General features: G+C 47.4%; 1 protein-coding gene across 1 annotated transcript in view; it reads left to right on the forward strand.

The window, feature by feature from the left end:
* The window catches only part of SLC49A3 (solute carrier family 49 member 3), a 29,469-nt gene extending 4,781 nt beyond the window's left edge, over positions 1–24,688 (forward strand). The window contains 10 exon segments of the mRNA XM_077345592.1: positions 7,682–7,840; positions 9,122–9,341; positions 10,926–11,002; positions 11,164–11,301; positions 13,635–13,751; positions 15,974–16,126; positions 19,465–19,622; positions 21,695–21,807; positions 24,417–24,565; positions 24,567–24,688. Coding sequence (XP_077201707.1) covers positions 7,682–7,840; positions 9,122–9,341; positions 10,926–11,002; positions 11,164–11,301; positions 13,635–13,751; positions 15,974–16,126; positions 19,465–19,622; positions 21,695–21,807; positions 24,417–24,565; positions 24,567–24,587 — 1,305 coding nt within the window. The 3' untranslated portion in view covers positions 24,588–24,688.

A 24,688-nucleotide genomic window follows, 5' to 3' on the forward strand; every position in this document is an offset into this window, starting at 1 on the left:
TTAAATGGCAAACTTGTGGCGCTTAACCTCTCTCCGGCTTGTGGGGTGTGTGTGTGTGTATTCATTCTGGCACAGAACTATTATGTTCCAGTGCTGGAGAAGCAATTCTAGGTTAGTTCATTTTAACTCTTCTCCAGACTGCTCTTCTTGCATTACTAACAGGGATTCCTTATGGAGGAAAATTATGAGAGAGGAACTATGCAGGGTTTATTTAAAGCCCTTCTTCCTCACATGAGCCAGCCAAGTCCTGGCCCTGACCTGGTGGAATGAGCTCCCAGAAGAGCTGTGGGCCCTGCGGGTGCTTTCAGCGTCCCGCAGGGCCTGTAAAACGGATCTCTTCTGCCAGGTCTACGGTTTAGGCCACTATGGTCAGGGAGATCTACATGGCCCCCCTTCCAGGTAATGCTGAGACGGTTATGAGTGACACCTACACTTTCCCCCCTCCCACTGTGATGCAAATTGCTGGGGTATTGAGTATAGGGATGGTTTTTTCTGCCATACCTTCTTCTTTTGATCTGATTATTTGTAATTTTATTGGGATTTTTAATCAGGGTTCTATGGGTTTTTATCTCAATCAATGTAACCAGCCATGAGCCATCAGGGAGTGGAGGGTAATAAATCTAGAATAATAAGAAGAAGAGTTGGTTCTTATATGCCGCTTTTCCCTACCCGAAGGAGGCTCAAAGCGGCTTACAGTCGCCTTCCCTTTCCTCTCCCCACAACAGACACCCTGTGAGGTGGGTGAGGCTGAGAGAGCCCTGATATCACTGCCCGGTCAGAACAGTTTTATCAGTGCCGTGGTGAGCCCAAGGTCACCCAGCTGGTTGCATGTGGGGGAGCGCAGAATCGAACCTGGCATGCCAGATTACAAGTCCGCACTCCTAACCACTACACCAAACTGGCTCTCTAATATTGATAATACTAATATTGATAAATCTAATATTGATAATACTGATACTAATACGAACTGATTTGATCATTAAACTCTGGGAGTCCCAGGTGCAAATCTGTCCGCTTAGCCTATCCTACCTCATGGAGTTGTTGGAAGGATATAACAGTGGGAAGACAGATGTAAATTTCTTTGGGTGCCCACAGGGGAGAAATATGAGGCACAAATAAACAAACATGAAGCCTGTATCGTGCATGCCTTATATTCTACTGCTACTGTTTGCTACTGAAGGTGAAATACATATCATCATGCCTGAGTCACCTGCTGCTTATTAGGCATAAGGCACTGGGACCTTGGGAGATAACCAGCTCATTATTAAAAGCACATGGAGACTGTTATCATTCAGCCGGGCATTTGTAATGCAGATGCTCCCTTCAAAGGTAATTGTAATTCATTGGAGGAGGCAATCCCTGTGCTAGTTTAATCTTCAAGTTAAACTCAACGCTGCGAAGGATTAAAATGTGTGAGAGGATGCAGTGATGGCCACAGGCATAGGCAGCTTTAAAGACGGATTAGGCAGATTCACGAAGGGTCAGTCTATCGGTGGCTACGAGCCCTGGTGACTCAATTTCCACGTGCAGAGCCAGTCAGCCTCTGAATACCAGTGCCAAGAGGCAACATCAGGGGAAGGCCTTGGTTGTTTGCCATCTAGCTGAGCTGGTTGGCCTCTGTGTGAGACAGGGTGGTGGACTGGATGGACCACTGATCCAGAAGAGCTCTTCTTACGTTCTTAAGTAATTGAGCCTACATTTCAGGTTTCAATTTACAGAAGTGTTGCTTGCTTTCCTCAGAAATAATCTTTCTGGTCAGAGAATGAATGAATGAATGAATGAATGAATGAATGAATGAATGAATGAATGAAGGCATAAGCATTGCTTCCGAAACTGGTCAGGAATGCACTCTGAAGGTAAAATGCCCAAAACATTCTTACCTTGGAGCACCCATAACAAAGCTTCTCAACCCAAGAACTTCTGCGGGAAAGACACCACAGACTGAGGAGTTACGGAGAATCTATAAACAGCAGATGGGATGAACCTACAAAAATACGGGGGAGTAAATTTTTTATAAAATGCAATAGAAACACTGCACGCACAAGCTCTAGCCCGGGGATGGTCAGACTATGGTTCCCCAGATGTCCATGGACCATAATTCCCATGAGCCCCTGACAGCAACATACTGGCAGGGGCTCATGGGAATTGTAGTCCATGAACATCTGGGGAGTCAGTTTGGCCACTCCTGCATCTAGTCTAAGCCCGCTGGTTACACTGGAATTTAAAAAAAATGCCTTCATACTGCTGAGAGGCGGGCCTGCCAAGTACTGTAAACTGGAAGGGACTCTGAGTCATAGCCCATGGTTGGCGCTGCATTCCCTCTCTAAGATGACTTAATTTCTCCACTGCTGTGTTGTTTTGGGAGCTGCCATGCCGGCTGATGGCTTGCACCAAGCGGTATTGTTTTCCCACTTCGGGTAAAGTCTTCCCCGCTTCTGCGGTCCAGGTTGTACTTTGCTCCAGGATTATTGTATTTGGAGCGTAATTAGCTTGACGGCCCTTGTCAGCTTGTGGAGGAGGCTCTCGGTGACACCTGAGGCTTTATTAATTCCATTTCCTTTGGCAATTTCAATTTCGGTGTCTGCTCTTGACAAGTTGACACAGAAGGGGTTTCTGTACAAGGGAGGCTGAAAATAGACATAACAGTAGAGAGAAGGTTGCTGATTTCTGGACTCCCCCCTCTGTTGGAGTTACCCGTTGGAGTTACAGCACACCAACGCTGAGCTTTACCTTCCCTGGCCACCTGGGGTCAAGGACATCAGTGGTTCCCCAAACATACACTAATTTTTCTTCCCAATGGAGACACAAAGCAACTTAGGGCATTGTTTTCCCCCTCCTCCATTGTACCCCTGTAGACACACTAGGAAGGTTAGGCTGCAAAGGTACAGTTTGTCTGAGGTCAGCCAGTGAGCATTTCTGGTCAGATGGGGACCCAAACCCAGGTCTCTTGACTTCTTTGTCCAACACGCCAACAATTACACCATACCGCCTCTCCTTGGCTTTCTTCATTTAGAAAAAGAAGAAGAGCTGGCTTTTCATGCCTCGCTTTTCATTACCCAGAGTCCCCTTTCCCTTCCTCTCTCCACGACAGACACCCGGGGATGTAGGCGGGGCTGAGAGAGCTCTGCAAGAACTGCTCTAAGAGAACAGTGACTGGCCCGAGGCCATCCAGCTGGCTGCATGTGGAGGAGTGGGGAAGGAACCTCGGTTCTCTAAATTAGAGGGTGCCACTCTTTTAACTATTGCATCACGCTGGCTTTCAGAATGGAGCTCTGTGACTAATAGAACCCTGTGAGAGGGAAAAGCCCTAGGGCAGTGATAGAACAGATCCTTCCTATGTAGAGTGGCTCACAATCTTCCATCCCTGGTACTTTGCCCTTAAACAATCCCAGATCTCAGAATGGGGAAAGGCATGAACCTTTGCATCTCTGAATAGATGGCCCCTGGCCAACCAGGATGAGCAGGGCCTGTCTTGAACCTCCAGGATTCTAAACCTTGGTGTCATCCCAGTCGATGGGGAAGAAACAAATCTGAGTTTATTGAGCCTCACACCCCGGCTGTTTCGGTAGTCTCACGGAAATGGGAAGGTTCAAATCAAGTCCCATGCTCCGAGGGAGAGGCAAAAGGAGCGTGAGGGCACAGCAACGAATCTCATGCAATTCTTAGTCACCACTTTGACTGTTGCCCTGTGTTGGAACGCTGACCTCTGGTACGGGACGATTGGTAGGTTTAGGTCAGTGGTTCTCAACGTGTTTTTGTTTTGCAAACTAAGGGACATGCACACGGGTGGAAATCAAAAATAAAGATGTAACCAAAGGAGCTCCTTAGAGCAGGAGTAGTCAACCTGCATTTGCTGGCAGGGGCTCATGGGAATTGTAGTCCATGAACATCTGGAGGACCACAGGTTGACTATCCCTGCCTTAGAGAAAAATCTTCGGAGCTCTCTAAATCCATCGCTCCCTCAGGGCGAGGCAGGAAACAGACTGGGGGTGGGCTGCTCCTCCCCTCAAAGATGGAAAGTGCAATCAATCTCCTGCCTCCCAGGATTGTGGAACAAGGAAACCAGCATACCAGAGAGTACTCCTCCCCTTGAGAACATCTGCTACTTCCAGGACCTGTCATTCCACTCAGGGGCTGTCATTTCTGTCCCAGAAGGCTTCTCCTACTCCCCAGGGCTGTAATTCCACTGTGGGGCCTGCCATTCCGGTCCCAGAACACTTCTGCTGCTCCCAGGGCTGTCACCTGACATGTTTCCTCTGTGCCAGGGGTAGTCAAACTGCAGCCCTCCAGATGTCTAATCCAGGGTAGTCAAACTGCGGCCCTCCAGCATTCGCTGGCAGGGGCTTCTGGGAATTGTAGTCCATGGACATCTGGAGGGCCGCAGTTTGACTACCCCTGCTCTGTGCTGATAAAGACCAGGTACCTGTGGCTACACCTTTGGATAGTAAAAAGCTGATACAGAGCTGAGTTGGTTCAGTGATACTTGATGAAGCTCCAAGATTTGTACACAAGGAAGACTGAGATTTTTCTGATATAATTTGCTTTTTAAGGGGACCAAAACCTGAGGTTACTTTCTGGGGTTAATTTTAAATTGGTGATCTTGGATCAAATCCAGAGGTAATTAATGTTTAAAACAAAACTTGAACTCTAGCTGTGACTCTTAGTCCTCATAAATTGGACATTTTCTGTTGCTTTTGTTCAGTTCTTTTTAATGAACTTGTATGGGCCATGAGGTCTGACTTTTACGTTTTAAGTACAAACAAAACTCCCAGCCGTCACATTCCTCTCTGTGTCCTAGCAAAATATTGTTTAGTAATTACCAGTCTTGGCACAGCGTGTGCTCTCGGATATGGAAAGTGGTCAGTGAGAACCACCTCATGATGGGGTTAGGCACGGACCTTCGAGGCTAAGTCTAAACAATTCTAATGCTATTCTTAATCCAGGCTCACTGTTTAATCTTAGAATCATAGAGTTGGAAGGGATCTCCTGGGTGATCTAGTCCAACTAGATCTGGGTGATCTAGTCCAACCCCCTGCACTATGCAGGATACTCACATCCCTATCACTCATCCACTGTCACCTGCCACCCCCTTAAGCCTTCACAGAATCAGCCTCTCCGTCAGATGGCTATCCAGCCTCTGTTTAAAAATCAACAAAGATGGAGAACCCACCACCTCCCGAGGAAGCCAGTTCCACTGAGAAACCGCTCTAACTATCAGGAACTTTTTCTGGATGTTTAGACAGAATTTATTTTGCCTTAATTTCATCCCATTGGTTCTGGTCCGTCCCTCCCTCCCTCTGCTCCATCCGCTACATGGCAGCCTTTTAAATACTTGAAGATGGTTATCAGATCCCCTCTCAGTCGTCTCCTCTCCAGGCTAAACAGACCAACTCCCCCCAACCTTTCCTCATACGTTTTGGTCTCCAAAACCCTCACCATCTTCGTTGTGGTCAGAAATTACTTAAGACGGCTTTTGTCCACGGTTTTTGAGGGAAAGTTTTACCAGAGTTCTGCTTTCAGCCAGGGTACCTTGGACCAAACCTGAACTGAATTTTATAGCTCAGTGGCATCAGGAAATAGTCAGACTTTGAAATCCCTCTTGGTGACTGGAACCAGAATACTTCGTAAAAAGCAATGTTTGCTTTAAATTAATCTTTGCCTCTACAGAACTGACTCCTGTCTGTACTCTTGGCCATGTGCCAATCTGAACATATGTTAATGGCCCAGGGTCAGACGTCTAAGGGGAACTTGTGCCAGCCAGGTGTGTTAAACATATTCCTGGATTTGCAGTCAGTTCCTAATTACTGCTTTGAGGCAGCTTCAGTTCTGGTAATGAAAAAAAAAAATCTGAGACTGTGCCAAAGGGTGAGAACCAGCCATGCACTGCAAGATGTACCATGTGAAGAACAGGCCAAGGATCAACTACGGAAGGTTCTTCACCACCACTAATCATCTTTCAAATTACACCCTCTATAAAACTTTGAGGAGCCGCTCTACCTGTGTTGGAGCAACCTGCTGTCAGGCAGTCCCCTTCAGTTGGCGAGAAACAACAGGTTGTAGTTTGCCTCCATTTTGCAATCCCTACTGCTGGCACAATCAGCATCAAACTGCCAGGCCACACAGAAAGAACCTGGAACCACCTCTGCTTACCAATTTATTTGCTAGCAACCGGGCTAATCCATTTTCCATAGTCCATTCCTTACTGTTCTGTTGCAGCCTATGGGTTGGGACACACTAACAGACAAGAAGAACTGGGTTTTTCACTAACCGAAGGCGTCTCAAAGTGGCTTACAAACACTTCCTCTTCACTCAATAGACACCCTGTTAGGTAGGTGGGGATGAGGGAGCTCAGAGAGAACTGCACTGTGAGAACAGCTCTAATAAGTCTGTGACTAGCCCAAGTTCACCCAGCTGGCTGCATGTAGAGGAGTGGGGAATTAAACCCAGTCCTCCAGTGCAGTCTACTACTCTTTAACCACTGCACCAGACTGGCTCACTGGTAGGTCATGAACCCCTGTAGATCTGCCTCTTTGACAACAGTAGAGTTGTAATTCTGGTTCTCCCCTTCCTCCTGGCACATTATTTTCATATCACAGACTGCAGGGTTCTGTGAGCTTCTTCCACATGCATGCCTCCCAGATCTGTTGAGGCTGGTTTGCATAGAATGAATATAATTAATTTGCCCAGCTATTGGGAAGGTGGGGCATGCTTTTCATAAGCATTTCAAGAAGGGACCACTCTAAATTCTCCCCTTGTCAGTAAAGGTCAGGGGTGGCCAAACTGTGGCTCTTCTCCCGACGTCCATGGACTACAATTCCCATGAGCCACCCATGGACTACAATTCCCACAAGCCCCTGCCAGCTGATGGGAATTGTAGTCCATGGACAACTGGAGAGGAGCCACAGTTTGGCCACCCCTGGATAGCGTTTCAGATGTTGTTGGCAGAAACTGCCGTCAAGTTACCACCAACTTATGGCAACCTTCTAGTGGGGTTTTCAAAGCAAGAGACCTTTGCCATTGCTTGCCTCCTTTACGGTCTCCCATCCAAAGGCTAACCAGGGCCGACCCTGCTTAACTTCCAAAACCTGGCAAGGTTGGGCTAGTCGGGGCCACCTAAAATTACTGCCCTACAAATGTTGTTTCCAGCCCTCTTGCTTACTCATGTCAGGTTGGTGTAGAACCAGTTTGGTGTAGTGGTTAGGAGTGCCGACTTCTGATCTGGCATGCCGGGTTCGATTCTGCACTCCCCCACATGCAGCCAGCTGGGTGACCTTGGGCTCACCACAGCACTGATAAAACTGTTCTGACTGAGCAGTGATATCAGGGCTCTCTCAGCCTCACCTTCCTCACAGGATGTCTGCTGTGGGGAGAGGAAAGGGAAGGCGACTGTAAGCCCCTTTGAGCCTCCTTTGGGTAGAGAAAAGCAGCATATAAGAACCAACTTTTCTTCTTCTTCTCAATTGTAGCCATTAACAGAGCAAAAGAAATCACCAACTTTCCTAAAGGGAACTCACCTGGAAGTGAGCCTTGAATGGTGAGGTCAGGGCAAGAAATGTTTTATAAGCCATCATTATCACAGGGGTCTAAAATTTGCCCGCTGCCAGTTGTACCTGGATTGTTACTTTACTCTGCAAAAAGGCAGGTATAAAAACCACTCTCTTTTTTTTCTACCCCTCTGCAGCTCTGGTTGTCGTTTGCTCCGGTGGCTGATAAAACATCCGAATACTTCGACATTACACTGGATATGGTCAACTGGCTAGCTCTCGTGTACCTGGTGATATCCATTCCGTTTGGGCTGGTAGCCATATGGATGCTGGACACCTTTGGACTGAAGTGTGTTGTAAGTTGAAACAGAGTCTGGCACAGATAAGGTTGACTCCTTGGGCTAGTCACAATTCTCTTAGAGCTTTGTCAACCCTACCGACGTCACAGGGTGTCTATTGTGGGGAGAGGAAGAGAAAGGTGCTTATAAGCCGCTTTGAGACTCCTTTGGGGGATTAAAAAAAACAGCTCTTCTTCTTGCAAAACGTTGCTGCAGCACAGCATTAGGTGAAAGGCAAACATGCGTACTGATAGAACGACAGAAATCCCTGGCCAGTTCTACATTGTAGAACTCTACTTCAAAACTTTTTGCTGTGCAATGAGGCTCCTAGGTAGAAGGCTCAACAAAACAAGTGCTCCTCAAAAGTACAAAGTTTGAATACTGCTACCTTATAGAGTTACCGCTAACATACAAAGGATGTAGCCCTTCTGAAAAGCAGCATTAAGATAAAGAGTGCCTCTCTGAAAAACACCCCTAGCATTTGCACATTTTCCCATGGCAGCTCAGGCACCGTTCTATGCACAGGGTTGGTACAAGTTCTGGAAGGCAGGAGCCTGTCCTTTCACCTAATTCAGTGCATTACATAAACTGGCCCTCCCATGCTAGATGGTGCCTAGGTTCACGCTGTTGGGCACACAGTCCAAAACATTCCTGGATTCTTGAATTTGTGGGACTGAATTGCACTGAATTGGTCTTTCCCACCACCTGCTGCCCGATCCTTTAAACTGGAGATGCCTGTGTGCCAAGCTGGTGCTCTGCCACTGAGCCACAGTGGATCCTAATGCCTGGACTCTGGTTGGCAGCTGCACATGCAGATTCTTAAAAGTAACTTGGACCAGTACCCTACTGAAAACACAGGGAGAAGAAGAGCTGTTTTTTTGTACTCCAATTTTCACTAGCCAAAGGAATCTCAAGGCAGATTACAATTGCCTTCCCTTCCTCTCCCAAAAACAGGCACCCTGTGAGGTAGGTGGGGCTGAGAGAGCTCTTGAGAGAACAGTGACTGGCCCAAGGTCACCCAGCACCAAATGGCTTACAATTGCCTAACCTTCCTCTCCCCACAACAGATACCCTGTGAGATTGGTGAGGCCGAGAGAGCTCTGAAAAAACTGTGTCTGGCCCAAGGTCAGCCAGCTGGCTTCATACTGAGGAGCAGGGAATAAAACCCAGATCTCCGGATTAGAGGCTGCTGCTCTTAATCACTCCCCTGAGCGGACTGTCAGTCACTTTTGCCTTCCATTCAATCCCTCTCCCTGTTCTTTAGGAGGACAGCCTTAACACCTGTCTGCTCTGTTGCAGGTGATACTCTGTGCCTGGCTGAACATGGCGGGCAGCATTGTCCGAGTACTCAGCGTCATCAACGTCTTGAGCCTAGGTTCCCTCAACGTTGTCTACCTGCTCGTGGGACAGTGCCTCTGTGCGATGGCCCAGCCACTCATTGTGTTTGCACCAACCAAACTGGCTGCTCTGTGGTTCCCTGATCACCAGAGAGCCACCGCTAACATGATTGCCTCAATGTGTAAGTAACGTAAAATGGTCAGGGACGAGTAGCACAATGGCAAGATGACTGAGCCATGAGCCCCTGGCTTCGACTGGCATGAACTCACAGCATGGCAGGACGCTCACTCCCCCCCAACTCCGGTCACTTTTTCCAGTTTGTGATATCTTACCACTCCCCTCAATAAAATTTAATGGACTCCTCTAGTCTAAGGAGACTTCCGCCAACTGAAGTGGCTCTTCCGCTGGGCGGAAAAGCCGCATAACTTGGAGGAAGCGGTCAAACTTTGCTGAGCAGGATTCATGCCGATACTCTCCTATCTTACAGTCCTGACCTGGGCCCATTCCACACACATAGGATAATGCACTTTCAATATGCTTTGGCAGCTGGATTTTCTTTTGCGGGACAGGAAAATCTATTTCTTAAGTGCATTCAAAGTGCATTATCTATTGTGTGCAGAATAGGCCCTGGATAGCCCAGGCTAGCCGGATCTTGTCAGATCTTGGAAGCTAGGCAGGATCAGCCCCAGCATATATTTGGAAGTGAGACCTCCAAGAAATGCTAGGGATATGATGCAGACACAAATAATCTCTAAGCCTCTCTTGTCTTGAAAGCCCCATGGGATTGTCATTAAGTCAGCTGTGGCTTTCCAACATTAGAGCTTCCTTTTGAAACGTATGAGATAACAGCTTGGCTCGTGCTGAAAATATTCACTGACTGAAAGTATTACTGTTGATGGAACCGTAGTTATGCTTTGAAATGCTGCTCCTGGGGGATAGGAACAGCATGGAGGAGGGGAGTCCATCCTGTTATGGGAAGGAGAAATCCATGAAAAACAGCCTCTTCTTCTGACATAAGGACATAAGAAGAGCCCTGCTGGATCAGGCCAGTGGTCCATCCAGTCCAACATCCTGTCTTACACAATGGCCAACCAGTTCCTCTGGTTGAAAATAACAGGCGATAGAGGCCAAGGCTTTTCACTGATGTTGCCTCCTGGCTCTGGAATTTAGAGATGTAGTGCCCCTGAACATGAAGGTTCCCTTTAGTCACCACAGCTAGTAGCCTCTGTTAGACCAATCCTTATGAGTCTATCTAATTCCCTTTTAAACCTGCTTATTCCTCTGGCCATCACTGCATCCTCTGGCAGTGAATTCCACATTTAAATCAATATACCAGGGGTGGCCCAACTCTAGATGTCCATGGACTACAATTACCATGAGTCCCTGCCAATTGGTAGTCCATGGACATCTGGAGAGCCATAGTTGGGCCACCTGTGATCTATACACTGTAGATGAAGGGTGTGTATGATTTTTGCTGATGCCATCCTCTTGCCGCAAGCTCTCTCCTTCATGCTCTTTCTGAGGACCCCCCAGTTCCCCATGAGCCAACCTGAAGGGTAATTTTGGGCTCTAGTGGGAGGGGGAAGAGAAGGAAGTCACACTCCATGGGCTTAAGTGACCAGTGGATCCAAGCCAATGTCTGGTTCCAGGTGAACTCCTCCTTGGCTGGTCACAGTCCATCGTCATATGCATAAAAATGTTTGGTGTCGTATTTAGATTGCTTAAGGGAAAATAAAAACCACTTCTTCTTTTTCTTTCCACATAGCCAATCCACTGGGCATCCTTACAACTAACATACTGTCTCCTGCTCTTGTTCATGAAGGAAAAGATATCCCTTTAATGGTAAATGAAAGCTAATCTATGTTGCATTTTGAAAAACCCAAGTAAAAGTTTTAAAGGGGAAAAATAAAAGCAAATGAATTTAGAATCTGTTCCGCCTCCTTGCAGAGGAGCTGAGTGCTCCATTTTTTACTTTGTTGAGCTTGCATTTTTTCCCCCCCCAGCTTGGAGTGTACACAGGGCCTGCTATCTTGGCCTGTGTTTTGGCATCGTTGGGGATTCGCAAAAAGGAGCCTCCAACACCCCCATCAGCCAGTGCCAGCCAGTCTAATTCACAGTCGGTCTTTGCAGGCGTGAAGATGGTATGTTGCAAGCAAGGAACTGTGTTCCCAGCCCTGGGTCTGAAGGCTTGTCTACAAAAAGAAAGTTATTATTATTATGAACTAGGGTTGCTAGGTCCCTCCTAGCAACCAGCAGGGGAAGGCGGGACCTTACCAGGAGCGAGGGAGAGGCGCAGGCTACACGGCCAGCAATATCAGTCGCTCCATGTATTGGAAATAAAACCATCACGTGCCAGCACTTTGGAATGTGGGCAAAACTCTGCTGTAAAAACGGTGTCAACCATAGAGTTTTTGTCCAAGCACCAGAAAGTTGCACAGACATCACTGGCAAAACAATGTCACTCCCAGCACGTGCCAGAAGTAACGGCACCACGTTGCCAGGAACATAGCCTATGCCTCCCTCCTGCTCCTGCTAAGTCCTCCTGCCAGGTAACCAATTGGTGGTGGAGGGCAGAACCTGGGGATTGGTAATCCTTGTCTGAATGGACATAAAAATCTGCTTTGTGGTAGGATCCTGCGCAGAGTAGCTCCCCCTGCTCTGTTGCCTTGGATAACTCATCATGACACAGTAGGATTCAAACTGGAGATCTGATGTGAGTGTTCTGACATTCAGCCCTGCAGCCTAAGAGTCTGACCTGGCTAGCGCTTCTTTGTATGCATCCCTAGTTCGAGATGGCACTAGAGCCGTACGGGTGGTTCTTATCCCATAGCCCTCAATACAGCTAATGGGACCAAGTAGAGAGCCAGCTTGGTGTAGTGGTTAGGAGTGCAGACTTCTAATCTGGCAAGCGGGGTTTGATTCTGCGCTCCCCCACAGCACTGATGAAGCTGTTCTGACCTAGCTAATACCAGGGCTCTCTCAGCCCCACCTGCCTCACAGGGTGTCTGTTGTGGGGAGAGGAAAGGGAAGGGGATTATAAGCCGCTTTGAGACTCCTTCTGGTAGAGAAAAGCAACATATAAGAACCAACTCTTCTTCTTCTTCAGTAATATCAGGGCTCTCTCAGCCTCACCTCCCTCCCAGGATGTCTGTTGTGGGGAGAGGAAAGGGGATTGTAAGCCACTTTGAGACTCCTTTGGGTAGAGAAAAGTGGCATATAAGAACCAACTCTTCTTCTTCAAGTGCACTCAGCATAACCTTCTCAGGGAGGCAGCTGAATAAAATATCAAGGTGACTGGTATTTTATTATTGGGCTACACCTGAGAAGGAAGGTGGATCCAGTTCACTGAGGGCTAGGAAAGTTGCATTTGGAATATTAGGGGAACAAAGCCAAGGATAAGCTGAGGTTTCCTTTGTTATTATTGGCAGTGTGGTTGTGAGGGGTGTGAGGAGACTTACCATACTTACCATACTTCCTCTATGTACCGGAAATAAAATCATCAAGTGATGACACTCTGGTATTTGGGCAAAAGCTCTATGGTAAAAATGGCATCAACTTATCGCTGGAGCCATCATGGCTGTTTTGAACCACATATCATTTAGTCATATCCAATCAGCCAGCATGGTGTAGTGGTTAGAGCATGGGACTAGAATGTAAGCAACCCAGATTCAAATCCCCACAATGTAGGGATGCCACTTCTGGGTTGGGAAATACCTGGAGACTTTGGGGATGGATCCGGGAATGGGCAGGATTTGGGGGAGGAAGTAGTCTCAGTGGAGTATACTATGGAGTCCACCCTCCAGAGCAGCCATTTCTTCCAGGGGAACTGATCTCTGTCGCCTGGAAATGAGCTATGATTCCAGGAGATCCCCAGGTACCACCTGGGGACTGACATGCCTACCACTCTGCTAAGAAAGCTTTTTAGGTGACCCTGAGTCAATCTATCATACTCAACTAACTTCACAGAGTTGTTATGGTGATAATAAAATGGTGCAGGGAGAACAATGCTGTAAGCTGATTTGGGTCCTCACTGAAAGTGGGAAATAATATTCTAGTCACTCCATTACCACTACCCTGAGTAATTACATGGTTACTGACTCCCAAAGGAATGTTGGCCCTTTGCTTTTGGCCCTGAAAACAAACAGCCCAAATGACAGATGGCTAGCATGCTCCAAATGGGAGCATAAAGCTTCCTTTCTGAGAGTTCTGTTTTTTGTTTCTTCATAATGAAACAGAGAGAGAGAGAGAGAGAGAGAGAGAGAGAGCTAAAACAGGAAAAATGGCACTTCTTCCAGAATTTGGAGACCCAAGCCAACAACTCCCTCCACAATTAACCTCAGAGTAGGTTAGAGCTTCGGATACACAACCGTCTCAGAATGGTCAATGGTCCAAAATTCCTAGAGAATTCCAATCAGGGGTGTTAGAAGCAAAAGTAGGTGTCACCTGACCACCACTTCTCACCTTGTATTCCCAGCTCCTTCGAAACAAGTCTTACCTTGTCCTGATGGTCTCTATTGGAGGAGGGATTGCGCTCTTCTCCTGTTACTCTTCTCTGCTGGAACAGATCCTGTGTGTGATGGGATATTCAAATGTAAGTTCCCATCTTTCTTATGTGACTCATCTTGGTGAGGGGCAAGGCCCAGGAATACAGCCAGATGCCACCATGCAGGCATATAGGGAAGTGAGGACATTAAGAGTCCCCAGCCTGGTGGAATGTGCTCCTTGATGAGCTATGGGCCATCGGATTTGTCAGCTTTCTGCTAGGCCTGTAAGACGGAGCTCTTCCAGCAGGTTGAGGCCATGGTGGGGTCCTGGAGTTACTATTGGGGGATCCCTTAGTGGTGGTTAGATCGGGAACCTGGCTCCCAATGAGAAAGAGCTCTTGACTGCTAGTTAAACAGAGGGCGAGGGTTAGACGTATAGCCATCTTGTAATTTTTTACGTTTAATGTTTAGTGTTAATGTTTTAATGGGTTTTTCGGGGCTTTACTGTTTTTTATTGTTTCACTGTAAACCGCCGCAAACTCAAATGGAGAGCGGCGGTATACAAATGTAAAAAATAATAAATAAATAAAAATAGATAAATATGGATGCACCCTGGTTCTTAAGGAGTGGCCTGCACCCTAGAAGTCCATGACCAGCCGGGGTGCTACACAGCTCACACTAGCTAAAAATGTCCAAAGTTTAGGAAGCCATAGAGAGGAGGAAACTCAGGGAAAGACTGTATCCAGCCCTCTTGTTCTGAGACCTAGTGAGGGACAGGTGTACCCCTGGGGTGGACCCTTCCTGAACCTCATATCTCCCCCACATACACACACACATACCCCTTTCACGGCAAGTAAGATGCAGTAAACAGAAGTTATCCCATGTTTGTTCAGATGCAGAATCTTTCTGATCTTGCGTGAGATATTTTCTTTGTCTTCCGGCCTACCTTGGACTTGCAGATGCTACATTACAAATATCAGGAACTATACAATATTGAAACTAATCTTAAGTGCGATCTGAGTCTGTTGATGTTAATGGGCTTAGTAGCTCTGGTTTGGAGGGCACTGAGAAGCTGCTAGCAGCCTTTTTCAGCCTTTTGACCATGGATGAGCCCCTGGAATATTTTTCAGGCTTTGGGGAGCCCCTGAACTGGACTGGAAGTGGGCACTCGACCATGCCACCTTGTGACACCTGAGGAGGAATGGGGGGAAAGGAGGCAGTTTAAGGCAAGGGTAGGCATCCAAGCTCTGCCCCTTTTCCAAGTGTGGTAATGATGCAAGAGTGAAACAATAAAAAAGGGAACAGTGTAACTCAACCTGTGTACGCAATCCAGGAACCTGAAAGGTTGGACAGCAGCAGAATATATATTAAATATTAATCTGCAAATATTTATTTCAGTACATGTTCACATATAAAATTTTAAAACACCAACATATATCATGCACTATTGCACAAATCCAAAACATTTTGACACATGGATAAATGACAAGAAACCAGAAAACCCGGTCTAATATTTAAATATACTCATGTGATGTAATAACGGGGACTATAAGGTGGTAAACAATATGGAGAGGCTCCCACACTAATAAAATGCATCCAAATTGAGGAGCCACCCAATCTGAATATATATTCTTCCAGGTGCCATCCTTATTGAAGCCCTCTCTCAGCCTGAGTGTATTCTCATGTGTCTTATAGAATGCTAGACTAAGGCATTGATAACAAATGTTGACAAATCACAACTGCATTTCATTTTCTGGGGTTTAAAATTAAGTCCTTTGGACCCTTTAGCATATGCGTTCTCCTGGAAAGGCTAAGAGTCTTTTGGCTCACGGTTATTAGCATGGGTTAATATTGTCAACAAAATTAGAGAGGGACACATTAATTTGGCTCGGACATAACATGAATCTGTGGCTTATCTTAAGTACAGCTAGTTTGTGATACCAGGATAACTCAAGTCTCCATTTGCCTCGGTAAACAATGGCTCCTTCTTGTTTTCTCTGTGACTAGTGAGACAGCCCAGGATTTAGTCACAATTATCGGCATTGAGAAACTGCTCAGAATCATACTCATGACTAACTGCGACTAGCAAACCAACTTCAAACCCAGGTTTGACTCACCTTGCCTAGCCAAAGTTAGTCAGCTGATAGAATATCAGTTAGTGTGTAGGGTCGGGCCCACATCCAGATAATCACATCGACCACGGTTTCATGAAGCTTTGATTTTGTCTGCTTTCTGAACTGAGTGTCTCCATCGCTTTCACAACACACAAGGCCCATCGTGTAGATACCCTTCTGTGTCAGGACAATCCCTTACCGAGCCCCTCTTACAGTCATTTGCAGGTCTGTGTGGCGCCTTGTACACCGTGGCTGGATTAACCGGGGCCTTCCTTCTCGGGCTGTACGTGGACAGGACCAAGAAATTCATAGAAACGACCAAGACTGGGTTTTGTTTATGTGCGCTGGCTTGCACCGCATTCGCAGTGGTAAGTACTGTTGGGAACAATTGCGGTGTAAATGGCCATAATGGGAAACCCCGTATCTAGGGACTATACCAGCGGGCCCGGTGCCGCGCACCTCAGGTGGCTCCAAAGGGGGGGACCGCCGTGCCGTGAGGAGCCCCGTCAGCGCCAATGCCCGGCTGAGGGAGGGAAAGAGGTGTGGCGGCAACGGGGCGATTACAGGGGCAGAGAGGCGGCACCACGTGGCCTGAGGGGGAGACGGGCGGGAAACCGCAGCGAGCGCGCAGGTAGGCTCCCGCCAGGTGCGCCCCAGGGTTGGAGAGCTGCGGGGGTGGGGGCGCACCAGAAGGGAGTGGGCGGAGGATGGGACAGGGGGCGGAGCCACGTGGAGGGTGGGGGACGGGCGGAGGCGGCGAGGGGTTGGGGGGGGAGGAGGAGGCGGGCGGGCTCGCGCGGGGCAGGTAGAGGTGAGGAGTCCAGAGGCGGCGCGGCCTCGCATAGGAGGCAGGCGCGGCCTCGGCGTCATGCCGGCCCTCTGATTGGTCCTCGGAGGGAAGGCCCTCCTTCCCAAGGGACAATCAGAGGGTCGGCAAGTCGTGGGCGGCACCCTGCATGTTATATATGTAAGATAAGAGATGTGTTGATTTCGTTCCTGCTTCACCTTTCTCCCTAGGAGGGTAAAGTACGGCTTACATAATACTCCTCTTCTCCCGACCATTCACCCACCCCACCCCGATTCTGTCCTCACAGCAACCCTGTGAGGTAGGTTATACTGGTCCCAGGTCACCCAGCAAGCTTCTCTGTCTGGAGCTGGGATTTGAACCTCGGCTTTCCGCCATATCTCTCCCCCCCCCCCCAAAAAAGAGCATTAATATCAGGGGCCCAACACTTACTCAGGATCCTTGTCCCAAAAGAAGTAAAACTTGCTTTGACCGCTTTTTCGGTCCCGGCCCCTGGCCTGGTGGGATACTCCCTGGTGAGATCAGGCCCCTCCAGGACCTTCAACAGCTCTGGAGGACTTGTAAGACAGAGCTATTCTGCCAGACCTACAGCTGCGGCCAGGAAATGAACTCCTTTGACACGCTAGCCTTCTTACTCCGTAATTCCCACCCAGAAGACATCAATTCGTCCAGCAGGAATTAATCCCCCTACCCCCAAAGTTTTAATAGGCAGTTTTTAATAACATATTTTAAATTAAATTTCTATATTAACTTTTAATCATGTACATTAGATTATTTCATATATTTTATGTTGTTACCCGCCCGGAACCAGCTGGGAGGGGCAGGTTCTAAATATAAAGTTATTATAAGATTATTATTGTTGTTGTCCAATACTCTTAATTGCGACAGCGCACTGGCTCAATAATGAAGGTGTGCCTGAACAGAGCTAAGAAACAGCTAACATTGGCCTTGGGAATAATGTTAATGAAGGGAACATAATACGCTAGCTCTAGGTTGGGAAATACCTGAAGACCTAGGGGGTGGATCCAGAAGCAGGCAAGATTTGGAGTGGGAAAGAACTTCGATGGAGTATAATGCTATGGAGTCTACCCTCAAGGCAGCCATTTTCTCCAGAGGAATTGATCTCTTTAGTTGCGCCAGGGCCCACCTGGGGACTGGCATCCCTAGTGCTTGCCTGTTGATATCATGCTGCAGGCCTGACCAAGCCCAGGCCCTTGTGGCAATTTTAAGGAGATAAATTCCCCCCCAGAATGCTGTTGATAGCCATGGGTTGGACCTGTGTCCGTTGGAACATTAAATATGGCTCTCAAAAGTCTGTGGGGTGTGTGTTTTTTTTCCTTTCAAGCTACTGAGAAGAATGCTCCAGCCCTCCTCATAACAGAAGCAGGGCAATGAATACTTCATGGCTTCCCTACCCTTTGTGCAGAATAGAACTGGGATTGATACTCCATACTCGGGAGAGTCACGAAGAAGATGATGGCCCATCCTTTCTCTCTCTGAGAAGCCTACCATTCTTGGATTGGATCAAGGGCATGACAGTGTGAGGGGTGGGGGGGAAGGTCGCTGGCATGTCTCTGGGGCCAGTCTGGGGTGTCGAAGGGTCACAAGCTGACTCAGAGAAGCAGCCGCTTGTTCTTCAGTTTGCTTGAACAGACGTGGGCCGGAAGCCTGAAGGGAAAATAACTCATGGGATACAGAAGACAAAGGAGCTTTGATAACCCAAGCAGGCCACTGGTGCTCCACAGTGAGACAAAGGACAGTTGAGACAAAAGACTGAGATGACAGGGTGGGGTGAGGCCAGTGTAGTGGTCAAGAAGAAGAAGAGTTGGTTTTTGTACCCTGCTTTTCACTGCCCAAAGGAGTCTCAAAGCGGCTTACAGTCACCTTCCCTTTCCTCTCCCCACAACAGGCACTCTGTGAAGTAGGTGAGGCTGAAAGAGCCCTGATAGGACTGCTCTGTGAGAACAGCCCTTTCAGGCTACATGTGGAGGAGCAGAGTATCAAACCCGGTTCGCCAGATTAGAAGCCGCCGCTCTTAACCTCTCCACCATGTTGGTTCCAATCTGAAGAACTGAGTTAGATTCTCCACTTTTCCTTCACACGCAGCTGGCTGGGTGACCTTAGGTTAGTCACAGTTCTCTTAGAGCCATCCTCACAGAATGGTTCAGTTAGAGTTTTCTCAGCCTTATCTCCCTCATAGGTGTCTGTTGTGGGGGGAGGAAGGGAAATGTAGGCTGCTTTGCAACTCCTTCAGGGAGTGAAAAACAGGTTATAAAAAGCCAGCTCTTTTCTTCTTCTCCTTTGGCTTAAATACCCCCAAGAGTGAGCCTTGCCATCTGTGTCCTGAGGTCGGATCCACTGGAAGAGTTTGCAGAAGGTATTGGTGGGGTGGGATCTTTCCCCACCTTCTCAAGCAAGCTACGGTTTGTTCTGAAAATCCTCTCTGAGTCCTGGCAGGACTTTCCAAGGAAAATGATATCCTGAAATGGGTGGGGCCCCTGCAGGAACAAGAGGGAATGGAGCTAAACCTCCCTCTTTTGTCTCTCTGCTGCGGACATGTGCTGCAAATGGGTGGAGGGAAAGATATTAATGTGCTGCAGCCCCTAACACACACAGTGCTGGCATAGTTTGCATGCAAAACTCTACCAATTCTTCCAGAAGCAATTCAGAACAGGTTCCTTCCATGAACTCTTGACAGTTCCAGCCCCTGAAGTGTGGCATATAACCCAGATGGACCAAATATAATTTGAGGATTATACATGAGCTGTGCTTGTATCACCAAGCAGGCTTGGCCACAAACTGGGTGGGTTGATGTGGGGCTGGGCACCTTTGGGACTTCCCATGCAAATGAAGAAAAGTGAAATGCATACCTAGCACTCCACACGGACTCCCTTCTTCCAGGTGTCGCAGTTTAGGAACCAAACCTACCTGTTGGCAGTGATCAGTTCGTGCTTCGGGTTCTTTGGATTTGCAATCTATCCTGTCACGATGGAGCTTGCTGTGGAATGCTCTTACCCTGTGGGAGAAGGAACGTCATCCGGGCTGATTTTTGTGGCCAGGTAAGAAGCTCGACTGGGGTAGGCCGTTGATTCATTCCAGAAAACAGAGCCTCTTCCTTTTCTAATCGAGGGTTGCTCGTGTACAATTCCTTTCCCTCTTCAGCTAGTCATTGGCAGGCTTGCCAGCAATAAACTCTCCTATTTTAATTCATTCCACACCAGTAGCTATCAGAATTACGCGTATTATTCTGATGCATACCACAAAGGCTTATTATAGAAGGAACCCCACATTTGGGACCAACACACATAAAACTGTCTTAGACAGAAGGAAGAACTGAAGGCCCTGACAGAGCTCTGTAGGTTCGGCAGGGCCTGCAACATGGAGTTCTTCCACCGGGCATTTGGTTGAGGCCGGGTTGGAGACTGGGGGAACTAAGATCGGGTCATCCCCCCCTTCTAGCTGAAACTAGGTTCCCTTGTGGGCCAACATCGCCTGATGACATCTATTGGAACATCAACTGTGAATCAGAAGGGCCAAGGTATTGAGGGATTAGGGGTCAGATATACTGTATGTATAAATACAATAACAAATAAATAAATATTGTTGCCGCCATCTGTTTTATGGTTTGTTTGGGGATTGTATTTTACAATTTTAGGTTTTTAATGTAAACTGCCACAAGCCGGCTGGTCCGAGAGTGGCGGTCTGTAAGTCCAATGATCCTTATCCATTGTTCCTCTTAATATTTGTGAAACCTGGGGGTGGAGTGTGTCCTGGCTGTCCAAGATGGAATAGGGCCAATCAGTTTTGCTGGCCGCACCCTGATTGGCCCTCCCTCTCCAGCTCCTGCCCTCCTTCCCTGGACGCTAGCCACTTTGCTCTCAGACGCCTGACAGAGACACACAGAGACATAGAGAGCCCTGGCAAACCACAAACAACCCCTGATTACCTGCTATGGCTCCTGCTGGGAAGGAGAGAGATAGACAGAGACATACTGAAAATGAGCCCCAAACTGCAAATGACCCTTGCTTCCCTAGGGAGCCCATATCTCCTATGCCTCCTGCTGAGAGAGAGAGAGAGAGAGAGAGAGAGATCTGTGCCTGCCAGTATCCCCTGGGTCCTAGCGCCCATTGCATTCCTGTTTGCAATGGGCTTTCTTGCTAGTAAATTAAATAAATAAAAGATCCACCTTGAACCGCAAGGAAAAGTGGGATATAATTGTTTGAAGGTCAGTACTGCCTACGCAGACTGGCAGGAGCTGTCCAAGTGCTCCATATTAGGTTTTTTCAGATCACGTACACCAGTGTTTCTCAGCCTTTCATACCTTATGTCCCACCAATCATCGGAATGAAGGATTTTAATCCCAGCACCATAGAAACAAAAAGGCCCACTGTACTCAAGACAGATATTTTATATGTTGGCAGGCATTCTGTTACTATATTTATCATGTCCGGTAAGTTCTGAGGTCATAAAATATTTCAGGGGCATAGTGGATACTCCATGGAAGGTAAATTTGAGCCCAGGAGCACCTTAGAGGTCAACAAGAGTTTCAGGGTATACACCATGAAGAACTCACAAGAGGACCTGGATAATGACTGGCTGCCGATTTCTTTCCAGGCACAACTCAGAGTTAAGGCCCCAAATGGCTTGGGGGACTTGAGGGACTATCCCTTCCCGCATTCTCCAGCCCACTAGTGAGGATCCACCAGGCAAGCCCTACTGCCTGTGTCAGACACCTGCAGAGAGGAGATAGGCAGGGACAAGAGACTGATAGTGGCACCTTGCTTATGGAGTGCCTTCCCCTTGAGACTCAGGTAGCACCTATTCCAACTTTTTTTCAGGTACCAAGCCAGATTTTTACCTGCTTTTTAGGGGGACGTCCTTTCCAAATCCTTTTTCCAGCATGCCTTAGCCTGTTTTATGAAACTCTTTTAAAGTGGTTTGATCGGTGGTGTATGTGTTAAGGCTGCTGACTTTACAAAAATCTAGGGGGTTTAATTGTTAATGTCTAGGATGTGAGTTTTTATTATGATGTTTTATTTTGTATGCCACCTGAATTAGATTCTCCGGAGAGGAGCCCTAAGCATTTTCTGCATACATAATTAATGGCCTGTTCTGTTTCATTTTTGGACAGCCAGATCCTAGGAGTTATTTTCATGGTCGTGCTCCAAAGCCTGGCGGTGGAGATGAAAAACGCCCCATACTCTATTTGCACAGTAGCTCAAGGAGGGTCCCTGGACTGGTCAAGTGAGTGTCACCTTCTGCATTATAAACACTTCCACTTATTCTGGTGGCAGAGTCCTAGCTGGAGTTCAGAGGCAGCATCTCTCTTCCTCTTCATCCAACGTCCTGCTGATTGGGGGCTACTTGAAGAAATCACACTGTCTCCATGCTGGGAGGATGTGCCAATGGGGTTTGGAGGGAGAGAAGACCTCTCAATCAGTTGGACAGAAGGAAAAGCAGGCCAGTGGCTGTAGCAAATATGCTACAGCAGTCTGAGGAGGGAGCAAGGGTCTCGCTATGAGAACGGCAACTTCCGCCCAAGTTGCACGGGGAGACCATTGAGCTCTTATTGAGCACAAGACCTGGTCATCTTCCATCATGGATCTGGCCCTTCTCAGAACTTCCTCCAGCAAAGAGCTAAGCTACACGAGCAGAAGTGAGTGCTGTAGATCTTGCTGGATATTGGAATTCTTCTTGCTGGGTTTGTGCCCCTTGTGTTTGAGGACTGGTAGGTTGAATTAGATGACTAACTCAACTTCCCCCTTCAAGGTTCATGACTGAGTGGTGAGTTGAATCTAGGACTTTTCAGCCCGAACCAAAAGCCTTTGTGCAGTTCATCACACTAGAGATGCTATATACACATACACACAGAAATCTTTGAACATGCAGTCACCCAGCTGCAGTTCAGCAGGGTTCACTTCTGTTAAGTGGTGCCATATGACTCATCTTCTTCAAGAGTTTGGTTCTTCGTCTGTGGTATGAGCACTAAAATTGGAAGCTCTGCCCACCCAAGACTTGCAGACGCTGGATTGCAGCCTGACCACAAGACAGTTCAATACACAATCTCAACAAAAGTGGGGGTGGGTGGGAATGGGAGATGGAAATAGTGATAGACCTTTCATTTCACAGCACCATGCATGCTGTATTTTCTAAGATGTCTCTGGAGCCCCTCTAAAGCAGTTCCTTTCAGGGGTTCTTCATTCCGTCTGTATTTTTTTAGTATCTGCTGACCTGGGACAGTCATTTCAAATGAATTTTATGGGGAGGCATCCTAGCTTTACACAAAGAGCAACTTGTTCCACCTTTTCTCCAAGGAACGAACTTGGCAAGCCCTCAGTTTTATCCTTATGGAAGTTGAGCAAAGCAGGCGTGGCATTAGCATACCATCAGCTAGAATCTGGAAGTGGAGGTGTAAGCTGGGGCACCATCCAGGATGAATCACTTAAAGCTTCTCATGTTCTTGATGACTCCAGGTTCCATTGTTCATGCACACAGGTGCACTAAGAGCAGCTGCAACTTAGTCATAACAAAGCACATAGCATGTCAGGATAGGTTTGGATGAGGAGAGCTGATACAGTCCTAAAGGGGGTGGAGGTGTCAGCTTAGCAGACAGCCTGAGAGCCATCACCATAACACACGGCCTTAGGTTTTACTACTACATCACTTTCCCTTGGACTGGCAGACACTTATATTCTGCTAATGCAGTTCTCTAGTTTCTTAGCTGCAGTTCTTCAGCCATGTCTCTATCACGTTTATGACTCCCTTCCTCAAAGGAATTCAAGATATACCACATTTCATCCACCCTACAACTCTGAGAGGTAGATCTGGGAAGTAGATGAGGGTTAACCAGCTGGCAGAGTACTTCAGCAATACTGTGAGATTCATAGTTTGTGAGAACCTGAAACCAGACTTCCCCCATCCCAGTCTGATACTTAATAACAATATCATTGTTACTTAATAACAATATCATGTGAACTGCTTCTTTTCATCTACTGAGATCCGTATATAATTTTGGTCCCTACCCAGAGCACTAATAGAATTAGTGAAGTTTAAAAAAATATATAGGAAGAGTTGGGGAGAGGTGTTGTGCACTGCGGGTGCCGGGTAACAAATGGCGCTTGTGCAATGGACGAAACACAGCCAAACTCACAAACACTGATATATTTATGAAAGTGCACTAAACTCTCTTGGTGTCGTGAAAACTAAGCCACCTGCTGGGTAGCAGTCTACCACTTCATGCACAAAGGTGAACTTAGGCGGATTGTAAGTGGGTGGGCAGAAGGGATTGTGTAGGTGCTTGGCTCTTGTGGCCATTTCCTGCATTCTAGATGGCCCTGGGAGATCCCCTCCAACTCTATGATTCTAAATTCTCTTGCATTTATTGCTGGGCATGTTTCCAACTATGAAAAGGATCAGGCCCATTGGCATAGGACCCAGGTGGTGGAACATTGTAATGACCGGAGAGAGGAGGGTTAAGGTGTTAAAAATTGCTCCCTGTTACTGAGGGAAGTGAAGCACTTTCAGTCCTTTGCCACTCCTTGTTTTGAAGGAAATGACCTTCATCGCAGATCTTTCAATGCCAGGCATGATCCTTCTGAAGGTGGGAAAAGTCCATGGATAGAACAGTATTCCCCTCTGTTTCTTTATTCAGTTTGGCATATTGCTGAAGACGCTTTTGTTGATTTTGGTGGAACGTGCTAGCACGTTTAAGATTTAATATTCAAAATAACGGGAAGCATCAACAGACCACGGTGTGTTGCTGGGAGGCAAGCGGTTGGCTTCTTCTTCCGCCTTCCTACTGCAGATGCTCATTTCTGAGAATGTGCTGATCTATTCTTAAAACCTCTTTACAGCTTCGTCGCTGGTGTTTGCGGGAATCTGCAGCCTGTTAGCCTGCTTCTACGTGGTGGCTTTTCACACTAGCTACAGGAGGATCTACGCAGAGACCACAAATGCCTGTTCCATTAACAAAACAGACGATTACATAACAGATGGAATACAGAAAAGGGAAAGATGCTGATTGAACTCTGGACTAGCCCAAGGGCTTAAAAACAGTGGACGCTTCTCAGACTTTGTGTGCCAAAACCTGTATAAAACAGCAGAGTAAAATTGTACTTTGATTGTA

The sequence above is a fragment of the Paroedura picta genome, chromosome 7, assembly GCF_049243985.1.
Source record: "Paroedura picta isolate Pp20150507F chromosome 7, Ppicta_v3.0, whole genome shotgun sequence".
Taxonomy (NCBI): Eukaryota; Metazoa; Chordata; class Lepidosauria; order Squamata; family Gekkonidae; genus Paroedura; species Paroedura picta.